General features: G+C 35.6%; 1 protein-coding gene across 13 annotated transcripts; it reads left to right on the forward strand.

Moving 5' to 3' along the window:
• The first annotated feature begins 365 nt into the window (after window positions 1-365).
• Window positions 366-10,142, forward strand: LOC131620297 (putative cyclin-B3-1). 13 transcript variants are annotated; one of them, XM_058891311.1, is made up of 23 exons: window positions 366-510; window positions 656-713; window positions 831-894; window positions 1,048-1,106; window positions 1,205-1,292; window positions 1,532-1,589; window positions 2,424-2,481; window positions 2,562-2,640; window positions 2,765-2,800; window positions 4,097-4,204; window positions 4,325-4,360; window positions 4,455-4,509; window positions 4,664-4,712; window positions 4,803-4,896; window positions 5,743-5,788; window positions 6,473-6,832; window positions 6,906-7,028; window positions 8,147-8,236; window positions 8,398-8,559; window positions 8,653-8,712; window positions 9,153-9,251; window positions 9,392-9,570; window positions 9,644-10,142. In XM_058891311.1, the coding sequence occupies exons 1-23, from the start codon at window positions 496-498 to the stop codon at window positions 9,777-9,779; spliced, it is 2,112 nt and encodes a 703-aa protein (XP_058747294.1). In that variant the 5' UTR covers window positions 366-495; the 3' UTR covers window positions 9,780-10,142. The 13 variants fall into 13 exon arrangements, with proteins under 13 accessions (XP_058747294.1, XP_058747289.1, XP_058747292.1 ...); XM_058891306.1 differs by having other exon boundaries at window positions 4,446-4,509; window positions 9,644-10,141; XM_058891309.1 differs by having other exon boundaries at window positions 4,106-4,204; window positions 4,446-4,509; window positions 9,644-10,141.
• The last annotated feature ends 2,562 nt before the right edge of the window (window positions 10,143-12,704 follow it).

The following is a 12,704-nucleotide window of genomic DNA, read 5'->3' on the forward strand; positions in this document are numbered from 1 at the left end:
CACTTAAATTAGAAACTAATTTAAACTATTTAATTAATTGTTTAAGCTTTTTTTCTTCTGAAATTAAAAAAGTTATGGAAATATTTTTTTGAAAATAAAATAAAATATTTTTAAAATTTTATTTTATTTTATAAATAAAAATTAAGATAAATTAATTATAAACAGATTAATAAATACAAATTGATTCAAAAGAAAACTTGAAATATGCATGGAGTCCATTTTTCATAAATAAAACAAGTTTTAAACGGAAAATAGAAAATGTCTTGAGACAAGCTCAAATTTTTGTTCGCTCATGACAATTTTTTTTTCAAGGGGTATTAATGTAAAATGATGCGAATTCAAAATGAAAAGCGACGCGGTTCTCATTACTTCATATTCAATATTCAATTTTGAGATTGCAACGGTATACTCTTTCTCTTTCTCCTTTCTTCTCCGCAAAGTGCATCGTGCATCTCTTCCAAGCTTAAACCAAATTTTGAAGCCAAAAAAACCTCAATGGTTATCATCAAGGTAATTTTCAACTCCATTTTTCATCACTTCAAACTTTTAATCATCTCAGATAAAACCTCGAATCTTCAAATTTCGCACAAATCCAACGATTAGGGTTTTCTTTTTCTTTTTTCTGACGTTCTTCTTTCTTTCTTGCATGTTCCAGGGAAAATCGCGAGTCGGTTCAACGCGTCCCTCTGCAGGTGGACAATCACGTCCAACTGGTATGCGTATATCTTGTTTTGAGATTTTATTTTTGTTTTTCATTTTATGAATTTCAATTCATATAATTGATTTGATATCTTGTTTCATTTTGGTGTTTTTTAATTTTTATGGAACAGCTGGTGCTAAGAATTTCAAGGTTTTTTCTGATAATGATCCGATTAAAGTTGGTGATGGCTCCATGTAAGTGTTTCTATTTTGTATTTGGATATGCAGAGTTGATGTTTGGAAACCAACAGCAGAATGTCATATATTTCCTGTAGATGTAGTTTCTTGTGTAACCATAGAGCAACATTAATCTATTTTTTCTCTCGTGTCATTTTGTAATTTATGTAGAAAGAGTGCTATATCAGTTGACAAAGGCAAGGAGAAAAGTATTGCAACATGTGACACTTGTAAGTTTTAATTGGACTGATTTTGCAGTACAAGGTTAATAAACATGTTGCAAAACACATTTATCATATTTACTTTTTTTTTTCCCGGCTTTTGATAGCAAATATAAACTCGAGAAAAGCATTGGCTGATGTTAGCAATGATCAAGGAAACTCTACGACAGCTGCTAATCGTAGTAATATCTTCAAGTAAGAATCTTATTTATTATTGGTTGATAGAGAGTTAGGACTTAGGAGGGAAGCTGGTTTTGTAAAATCACTGCTAGTTACGGTTGGAATGCAACTTGCCATCATTTATAGTTATAGATTATTTCTCATACTAGACGGTGTGGAGATTTACTTGCCTTCATGTCAGTGGTTCTGATAGTTCACTGGATTATTTAATTGTAGCCTAATGTCTATTACTTTTGTCTTTTGTTCCTTACCAGGGTTTCAGCAGGTTCAACGACTAAAAAAGTGGGTATCTCTTTGAAGAAATCCTTCACGGTATGAAACGTCACACTCTTCCAATCTTCTGCTAACTCTATGTTATTTATTTTTTTGTACACAATCAGTTATTCAACTAACGGAAAAATCCTTTTTACTTGTATTAATTAATGTGCTTGATGCCCCAATAATGAAATCATGGCTATAACCCACAAAATCACCTATGAAAATAAAAATAATAATGAAAACATAACTGTAAGAAGTCCTATGAAAACATAACTGTAAGAAGTCCTATGAAACCATTCAGCTTGTTTATTGGGCAGATACTTTTTTAATATATTTGTTATTGCAATAAATCATTTATCTATGTTTTTTCCCTTTTCTCAATGACCCCTGGCCCCATATCCCTTTTATCTTTAGAGAGAGGTTCAAGTGTTATCTGGCATAGGATTTTAAATTTAATGTATTAATAGCTATGAAACGGATCTCCGGATTTAATAACAATGTCAAAGGATGTAAATGTGCCTGACTAGATTTTTATTGGCAGCTATCCTCCTTACTAATACTGATTGAATTTTTTTTAGTAAATAAATGTCCTGTGAAAGTACTTCAGAAATTGCACTGCCTTGAATCATATGTTTTGAAGGTAAACTTCTGGAGGTAGTTGCTGGTAGATTCAATAGTTTTAGGCATCTTGAAGTAGCGGCAGCCAAGCCATATGATAGCTGAGTCAGCTGGCCACAACTGCATGCCAACTCTATTTTCATCCTTTTTTTACCGTTTTCTACATTTAGCAACATTAACGGTGAAACTTTGCATGTTTTTCTTGTTGGGACGGTGATGATAAAAATGTACCATATGTGAAGTACTAATTATTATTCTTGCTAAAATCAGGTTAAAGAGCAGAAAAATACTAGTCATGGTGGAGTTCAATTAGATGCTCGCAATAGAGGTGACTAATTTCCCCCTAGGTCTTTTCATTATGTGCTTGAATAGTTTTAGCTGTTTTTCTTCCTATTATCTAATAATTAGTAGGCATAGGTTCAAGGGTTCCTTTAGGAGACCGGAAGAATAGTTCAAATGGAGGTCACTCTGTTGCCTCAAAGGATAGGTACTTGAGATCTCGTCTCTTGTTTTTCTCACATTTAATTGGATATTAAGTTATTTACATTAGTTGTTTGTAACTTCAAACATGTTATTCTAGAAATTATCCTGACCCTTTTTTTCTTTCTTAGGTTTGGAAGGAAGCCTATATTACCTACAACTATAAGGTTTTCTTTGTGAATTTCATTTTATTGTGTTAAGAGTCCCACATCGGACAATATATGGCCTGAACATGTCCTTATAAGTGGGGGCAATCCTCACCCTACAAGCCGGTTTTGTAGGGTTGAGTTAGGCCAAAACCACACTTCTTAACATGGTATCAGAGCCTCGTTTAAGGTCCGGTGGGCCACCTTCTATGGTTTCCGCTATCGGGCCACCCACCATTTATTTCCACGCTCCAGTTGTCTAGTCCTGGGCGTGAGGGGGTGTGTTAAGAGTCCCACATCGGACAATATATGGCCTAAACATGTCCTTATAAGTGGGGGCAATCCTCACCCTACAAGCCGGTTTTGTAGGGTTGAGTTAGGCCTAACCACACTTCTTAACATGGTATCAGAGCCTCGTTTAAGATCCGGTTAAGAGTCCCACATCGGACAATATATGGCCTAAACATGTCCTTATAAGTGGGGGCAATCCTCACCCTACAAGTCGGTTTTGTAGGGTTGAGTTAGGCCCAAACCACACTTCTTAACATGGTATCAGAGCCTCGTTTAAGATCCGGTGGGCCACCTTCTATGGTTTCCGCTATCGGGCCACCCACCATTTATTTCCACGCTCCAGTTGTCTAGTCCTGGGCGTGAGGGGGTGTGTTAAGAGTCCCACATCGGACAATATATGACCTGGACATGTCCTTATAAGTGGGGGCAATCCTCACCCTACAAGCCGGTTTTGTAGGGATGAGTTAGGCCTAACCACACTTCTTAACATGGTATCAAGAGCCTCGTTTAAGGTCCGGTGGGCCACCTTCTATGGTTTCCGCTATCGGGCCACCCACCATTTATTTCCACGCTCCAGTTGTCTAGTCCTGGGCGTGAGGGGGTGTGTTAAGAGTCCCACATCGGACAATATATGGCCTAAACATGTCCTTATAAGTGGGGGCAATCCTCACCCTATAAGCCGGTTTTGTAGGGTTGAGTTAGACCCAACCACACTTCTTAACATGGTATCAAGAGCCTCGTTTAAGATCCGGTGGGCCACCTTCTATGGTTTCCGCTATCGGGCCACCCACCATTTATTTCCACGCTCCAGTTGTCTAGTCCTGGGCGTGAGGGGGTGTGTTAAGAGTCCCACATCGGACAATATATGGCCTGAACATGTCCTTATAAGTGGGGGCAATCCTCACCCTACAAGCCGGTTTTGTAGGGTTGAGTTAGGCCAAAACCACACTTCTTAACATATTGATTTGTGTAAGTTTTATGAACAACATGCGACTAACACCAAAAGGTTTATATTTCTTTTCCAAGAACTTCTAGGAAGTCTCTGCCAGTTTTAGGTACAACAGGCGTAAGGGTTTCTTTAGGTGATCAGAAGAATAGCTTAAATGGAGGTCAATCAGTTGCGACAAACGATAGGTACTTGAAATCCAGTCTCTTTTATTTCACATTTAATTGTATAATAAGTTATGTTTGTTTATTTATGATTCCAAGCATGTTATTCTAGAAATTATCCCAACACTTGTTTTTTCCTTTTAGGTTTGCAAGGAAGCATATGTTACCTACAACTACAAGGTTTTGTGAATTTCATATTGTTATTTTTATAACTTTTACGAACAACATGCGACTAAAACTAGAACGTTTATTTCTCTTTTCCAAGCACTTCAAGGAAGTCTCTGCCAGTTCCTAGGAGGGTAAACAGGGTAGATATGAATAACACAAAGGTTAGCATAATTTTGTTTACAATTTATCTTTCCTGGTTGTGGATTTCCTCCATAAAGCTGTGTTTACTAAAATTGACCAATCTTTCTTTTTTAATTGTTTTTTCTGAAATACTTTTCTTTTTCTTGTGTCTCCTCTTATTTTACTTCCTTTTAGGAAAATGCTGGAAGTTCTGAAACATCCAATAGCCAAAATGGTCTACCAAGTAAGAAGCCGTGGCATAAATAAGAATTCTGAAAGTGTCAATGAGCTGACTTACCTATTTTGATTGAACTTAATTTATTGTTCATTTCAGGTAAGCTGACAGCAGGCAGAAGGGTTAGTTCGCAACTAATCAATGCAAGGAGCCATATATGGAAGACTCGAGTCAGTGACGGCTTTGTTCAAACGTAAGTGACAATTAATAATTAACAAGTAATCATATTATTAGTTTACGCCTCTGATAATTGCGTACTTTTAGTTAATTTGTCTGTTTGCTTGGTCTTCAAGTTGTAAAACTGGAGGAGTGGAGAAAGTTAGCCTATCATATTTCATACATATATGTTAGAAAATAATGTTTCTATATATTTCTTTATCAAAAACTGAACTTTTAGAATTAGATTCTTTGTTTTAAAAGCATTTTATAGCATTTTTCTGACTCTAATTGATCTGTGGAAAGTATATCTGCAATTTATTTTGAAGAAAATAAAACATTAAGAACAAAGTTCTAATGTAGTTTCATCTGGACAAGAGAAGTATCTTCTTGGTATAGTGACCTTGGGTTTTATGAATTTTGGGTATAGTTACCTTGGGTTTTATGAATTTTGGGCTTGTTACATTTCTTATTGAAATAGATACTCATATTCGTTGAGAAGATTTAGTCATCAGTACAGTTCAAGCCCTAAAATACATGACTGTATACAAATAAAGAGAGAAAACAAAAGCTTCAAATAAAGAGAGAAAACAAAAGCTTCAAATAAAGAGAGAAAACAAAAGCTTCAAAGCAAAGAGAATGAGAGAGAGGGAATGACATTTTTGACTCATTAATGAAAGATATTGATGCACTCAAGTTGGAATTCTGAGCTACTATCTCTGTTTGTAGCTGACCCTACTTCTCTATTTCAGCAACTACTATTTCTCTTTGCTGTGCATTGATGACTACTACTACTTCTCTTAAATTTTATCAACGTTGTTAATTGCTGCTAATTTAAAGGATGTGATTTGTTATTAAATTGGTCATTTCATCTGGGGTGTAGGGTTACAAGTCATGCTAACCAAGCAGCCTCAAGGAATTCCACCAAGGTATGTTGACTGTACTTGAAAGTTTGTTGTCTTCTCTAATTGATTTATTTGGTTGATTGGTGTTGCAATTGTTCTACAGAATTTCATTCCATTTGGTTATTTATATTTAAAGTCATTTTTATATCTATGCTTATTTTGTATTACAGTTAGAATTTACTTCCTATGCTCCTATAAGTAATAATAGTGTACAGGGTGCATGTAAGAAAAAGAAAATTTTGCTGCTATTGTTCAGTTAACATATTTGTTAAAGATGTTGTACTCAATACCGTCAATTTGTGATTTTAAGCTTCTATTTTGTACTATTGTCTGGTGTGAATGTAAAAAAATTTGCCGCAAATGTTCAGTTAACATACTCATTAAAGATGTTGTACTCATACTTTTCTTGTTTCAATTTGTGATTATAAGCTTCTATTTTAAAGATGTTGTACTCGATACTTTTCTTGTTTCAATTTGTGATTTTAAGCTTCTATTTTGTACTATTGTCTAGTGTGCATGTAAGAATAAATTGCTGCTAACATACTCGTTAAAGATGTTGTTCTCAGTATTTTTTTTTGGGTTCAATTTATGATTTTAAGCTTCTATTTCATCAGTCAATAGTTTCCACCACATTTACGTTTTTTGTTTATTAACTTTAAAAGTACTTTTCTAATAGTGGAACCTGATTTTTTTCCATTTTGTACCTAGCCTATTGTTAAGATCACACTCAAGGCTAGTACATCTCAGAGGACTCTAAAATCTAAATCCATATCAGATCAGAACAAATCAAAACCAACTACTGCTGTAGCATCTAAGGATGAGGAAAAGGTTTCTTCTTCACTTCCTAAGGATGAGGAAAACGTTTCTTCGTCTCTTCCTAAGGATGAGGAAAGCGGTTCTTTGTCTCTTCCTGAGAATAGTTCAATGGTCATTTCCGATGGTGCAAATCAAAGACATCAGCCATCTGATGGGGATAGTGGTCTAAGAACAGATTTGTCAGAGTTGATTCCAAGAAAGAGTTCTAGCCGTCGGAAATCTTATACAACTTCACTAATGGAAAAATCTAAGGTATCAATCTAGCTCAATGCATTAAACCACTTTTTAAATAAAATAAAAACTGAGGGTAAGCCTTAATTTGCAGATTCTCAAGGAAAATGGTGAAGTCAAGAAGCAGGATAGCCTACCAAATATAGATGATGAATGTAATCATCTAGAAGTTTCTGAATATATTGATGATATATATCATTACTATTGGGTAACCGAGGTAATATTGATTAAGTTTCTGATTTCAATTGCTCACAGATTGAAAAATTTGAAACTGTACCACAGAAGACACCCATTTTGTTTTTTGATTAGTTTTCCTATTAGAGACATAAGGGTAATCTATTACAAGATTACCCTTTACCCTCTACTCTGATTAACATTTCCTAATTATAAAATTGCTCAATAATTTTACATAAAAATTTTCTGAGCATACACTTGCTACCTTTAGGCTATGTTTGGGAGTTTGGAGGGGAGGGGAGGGGAAGACTTCCAAAAACAAAATTTTAAAAAACTATAGAAAAATATTTGACATTTTTTGAAAAAATAATTTTGTTTGAATGATAAAAGACTCATTATCATTACTAAATTTTTAATTTTTAGAGTACTATAACAACCTAAAAGATATTTGGAAAATTTATGAAAGCCCTTCAAAACCTTCCAAAATCCTCATTCAATACAATTTTTGAGTTCTCCAATTTTATGGGGTTTTTGGTGTTATGAATAAACTCAAACCTTCCAAAACCCTCCTACCCAAAATCTTTTTATCCTTTTCACCCAATTCTTCATATTTTTCAAAGCCCTCCCCTCCCTTCCCCTCCAAACTCCCAAACATAGCCTTAATGGATGTCACTTGCTAGCTTGTTTTGTCTCTCTTCCCTTGAAGGTGTTGGGAAGTCAACCCAATCAAATAGGAATTACCATTGCTAATGCTAATGCGTACAATACATACCAATCATACTTATAGTCACTATAGTCAATGTCTACATTTGTTATCCAAGAATATTGGATTTGGAGCTCCAAAATTGTGAACATGAATGAAGCACAAATTTTATTTTGACGTTACTTTTGATCCCATATGTTACTACTAGATACTTAGTTATCTTATCAGAAATCGTGAGGAAATGTAGTTCTTTAGTTGTGTCATAGTTTCAATGATTTTGATGCTTGACATAATCATAAAGCTGCCACTAGCTTTTAGTTTTCCACGTATTAACTTTTAGGCTCTGTTTGTGAATCAGCTTTTAGATATAAAGTATTTAATCTAATATATTTTATCATTGTTTAATGATTCTAACTAATGTTTTTTATAATTTTAAAAAAAATTGGTTTCAATGGCAGGCACATAGTCAAGCTCTGTCAAATTACATGTCAATTCAGACAGAGATTACTCCTCATATGCGGGGAGTATTGGTCAACTGGCTAATTGAGGTACATAATTAATTTCCATCACCCTTATGATGTATTTTCTTTCATCCTTGTCCTTTTATAAATATATATTGTTCAGTCGTTTTTCCTCTTTTGCTGATAATTTTCTTTTGTAGATCCAACCTCAGTAGTCATTTTCTTTGCCTATTTCTTGGGTTTTACAGGTACACTTCAAATATGATTTGATGCCAGAAACGCTATATCTGACAGTCACATTGTTGGATCAATATCTTTCCCAAGTGCCTTTAAAAAGGAGTGACATGCAGTTAGTTGGTCTTACAGCACTTTTGCTGGCTTCGAAGTATGAAGACTTTTGGCATCCAAGGGTTAGAAGAAGTCATTTCAAACATTTATTTTGAAGAAGAGGGTGTGATTCATTGTGATGGTTCTAATTTTTATTTTGTCTTGTTTTGTTCTAGGTAAAGGATTTGATTAGTATCTCGGCTGAAACGTATACTAGAGATCAAATGCTTGGAATGGTAAGCAATTCTTAATTCTTACTTCCAATGTTAAACTATGAGAAGGATCTCAGTCCATTTCATGTATAGTTATGTATGTTATCCAAAATAACAAACAACTTAAATTGGGAAGTAAACAAATTGATCTACAACTAGAGAAATGGACAAGGAGCAGTGTCTAGGAGAGAAAGTGGGAAACTAAGTCTGAAAGGCTTGCAGTCGGTTTGGGTTAGTTGGGCGCGGGTCCAGTGTCTTTTGGATAGTGCATTATTTTCCACCTTTGATCCATCTTGATACAACCAATCCAGTTCTACCGTGTACATGGGGGTCTTATGCAGTTGATAAGTTCCATGGCTGGTTTTGTTTTGTTCAATTTTCTGTTTTAATTTGCACTTGCATAAGGTTCAACATGGTTCTTACATATTTTAATGCTAATGCGTGGAATGGATTTTTCTTTTCAGGAAAAGCTTATTCTTAGAAAATTGAAGTTCCGTCTTAATGCTCCCACTCCTTACGTTTTTATGGTTAGGTTCATCAAGGCTGCACAATCAAATATGAAGGTATTTAATTCAGCATACAAAATCTACAGACGTTTGGCCAGTTATTGTGAATGAGAAATTGCTCATTCTAATTGAATTTTTATGCATAACAACAATATGTTTGATTTCTAATTTTTTTTGTTTCTAATTTATTTTCACAGCTTGAACACATGGCGTTCTTTCTCATTGACCTGTGCTTAGTTGAATATGAAGCCTTAGCATTCAAGCCTTCGTTACTATGTGCATCAGCTCTGTATCTTGCACGTTGTACCCTGCAAATAACCCCATCATGGACACCACTACTTCAAAAGCATGCACGTTATGATGTTTCACAGATGAGGCACTTGTTCTACCATTTTATCTTTCAGTTTAAAAATTGTGATTTCTGTTTATGCTAACTGCAATATCTGTAGGGATTGTGCTGATATGATGCTGAAATTCCATAAAACTGCTGGGAAGGGAAAGTTAACAGTGGCTTATGAAAAATATTCCAGAGAGGAACTCAGTGCTGTATCAGGAGTGAAACCGTTGGACAGACTTCCTCGTTAATTTGGCTTGTGCTGGAGAGTTATACTTCTGTAATATAATATCATGTTCTTCTGAACTCTTCAACCTCTTCATTTTTTTGTTCTTCCTCTTAACAGGTTGAATTCTCACAACCTTAAATGAGGTTTTATTAGAAGCATGTTTGTTAGGATACACTGAGATCAATATGAGCATATGTTGTCATTATTCACTATGACAATTTCCACTGATAAATGCCTTTTTGATACGGATATATTGGTAAGAAAGGATATATTGCCTTTTTTTTAGGATAGTAAAGTTGCTTTACTAAAAGGCTAAACTAAACCATGTTAATAATGATAAATGTTGATTTTTTCTTTACCCACCTCCCTATGGGGGTCACCCCAGTGAAATTTCCAACTTACCCCTGCTTCGGAGATTCATCTCCGAAGTTATTTTTTTTATAGATTTTTTTAGATTTCAGAAATGCATCTCCGAAAATATCAAAAAATTGGTGTTTTCGGAGATGCATTTCTGAAATGCATCAAAATTCATTTATTTTTTACAATCAGGTAAGAAAACCATTACAGGACAAAAATTGTAATCAACCTGATTTGAAATTTCGAAGTGCCTTTTCTTTCTCCCCCACCACTCTCAGACGGTTACCTTCTAAGAAATGTGGTAACACTTTCCTACTTAAAAGCCGGCTCTCTCACCCATTTTTCTTCCAATCACATCCAAAATCATTTTCGATCTTTACTCTTTTCCTCTACTCACACATTTTCTCTCTCTTGTAACCGCTTTCATCACAATGTCTCGCCGCGGTCAAGGAAACCATCCCGAAAATTGCCGGAGTCAACCATCTCCTGCACATTCTCAACAATCATCCGTCAATGCTGCAGGATTAGGCCGTGGTTGTGGTGGCCGTGGTTGTGATTACCGCCGGTTCTTCCTCCTCCGTCATATGCTTTGCCATCGGTCACCCCTACTCCTACTCCTACATATGTTGCAGCTCCGGTTGTTCGTCCACCTGTTGCAGCGCCGTTTGTTCCATCTGTTGCAGCGCCGGTTGCTTCCTTGAGTTCGGCTCTGATTTCCATCGAGAGCCTGACTGCCGAAGTTAAACAGAAAGCTACTCTAGAGTCGGCTCCGTCGTCTCAGAAGGCGGTTAGGTTCCATAACCGACCTGGTTACGGTCAATTGGGAAGGAAAATTCAAGTTCGTGCTAATTATTTTCAGTTGCGAGTGGCTGATAAGGATCTACACCACTATGATGTAAGTATAGTTTGCTCATAAGTTTTTTGTTGTTGTTTATTATGTTGGTAAGTTACAATGTGGTATGGATTTCTAGAGGATCACGACTTTCTAACCTGTTGCAGCGTCTCCTCCATCGTCTTCATCCGATTAAATAAAGCGAATCGTTCTTGTTTGTTATTTTTCTTCTGTCCAGACCTTATTTCGAAAGTGCATTTCCGAATTCCTCCAAGGGGGTGAATTCGGAGATGAACTTCCGAATTCACCAATTTTCTGAACATTAACCTTATTTCGGAGATGCATCTCCGAAATCAATATTTTTCATTAAAATATTCACCTTTTCGGAGATTCATTTCCGAAAACACCTTTTTTCCCAATAAAAGTACGTTTTCGGAAATGAACTTCCGAAACAAGGGGTATTTTTGTAAATTCTCCAGAGGTGACCAAGAAGGTTAGGAGGTTGGTTAAGAAATTTTCTAAATGTTTTTAACAAATCAACCGTGCTAAGTATAAGGGATTTTCTCATTACACCCGTATAGGGTGAAAAACACCTTTGAAAATTTCAAAATATCCTTCGGATATGTATATTAAAAAAAACCCTTCCTATATATTTTTTCCCACCTTCACTATTTTATTCATTTTCTACCGCTCAAAACCAAAACCCTCTGAAAACCTCAACCATTTTCAATCAATTTTCTTCCATTCACCTTGCTTTGATGCTGATTTGTGGAAGAAAAAACTGTGTCACTTCGGATATGCATTTTTGAAATCCATCAAACTTATTTTGGATGTGCATATTTTAAATAAGCTCTGTTACAGAATTAAAAAAAAACAGTTTTGACAGAAAGTATGTTTTATACACATGTTAGTTATGGTGCATTACGACAACATTGTCAGAGACGCGGTAGAAGTTTCAGAGGAGGTCAATGAAGATGCTAAGCCAAAAGAGGGGAGTGACGATGTTAAAACGCTTGTCGTTGCGGTAGATGTTCGACCATAATTTACAAATGAAATGACTTTCATTTCTCGTCAATATTTGCTTGAGTGGATTCGAATTTAAGCTAGTAAACTTGAATTTGGTGTTGTGATAGCAAGGTCCGACAATGGCACTAGGGCAAACATTTGTTGTGATGAAATGCGAGAGGGGTGGGAAAAATGTTCCAACAATCAAAAGTTAAAACATGATGACACGAGATCGAGAAAGTATGTGTGTCCGTTTAAGTTGCTTGTATCTTGTAGGGTTGATGGTTTGTGGCGTTTTAGCGTCGTTTGCGGACTTCATAATCACGCATTGAAACCAAGCTACACGAGCATCCAATTGTGTGTCGGCTAAATTGCAAAGAGAAGGATTCTATTTCGGAATTATCGATAAACAAAGTTGCGCCGAGAAACATACTTGCCGATTGGAAGCGAAAAAAACCATAAAGTATTTCAAATATCTATCAAGTATACAATGAACTTTGCAAACTGAACATTGCGAAAATAGGTCCGAGGTCGGAAATGCAACAACTTTTGAAACTTTTGGGTGATAACCAATACGTTTTAAGGTACAGAGCTTGTGAGGACAACGTTATTGTTTGGACTCATCCCGAAAGTATCAACTTGTTCAACACATTTCCAACCGTCTTTATAATTGATTCGATGTACAAGACCAACAAGTATAGGCTTCCGCTTCTATAAATTGTTGGTATGACCTCTACGGACAAGACATTTTCA

The sequence above is a fragment of the Vicia villosa genome, linkage group LG7, assembly GCF_029867415.1.
Source record: "Vicia villosa cultivar HV-30 ecotype Madison, WI linkage group LG7, Vvil1.0, whole genome shotgun sequence".
Classification (NCBI taxonomy): Eukaryota; Viridiplantae; Streptophyta; class Magnoliopsida; order Fabales; family Fabaceae; genus Vicia; species Vicia villosa.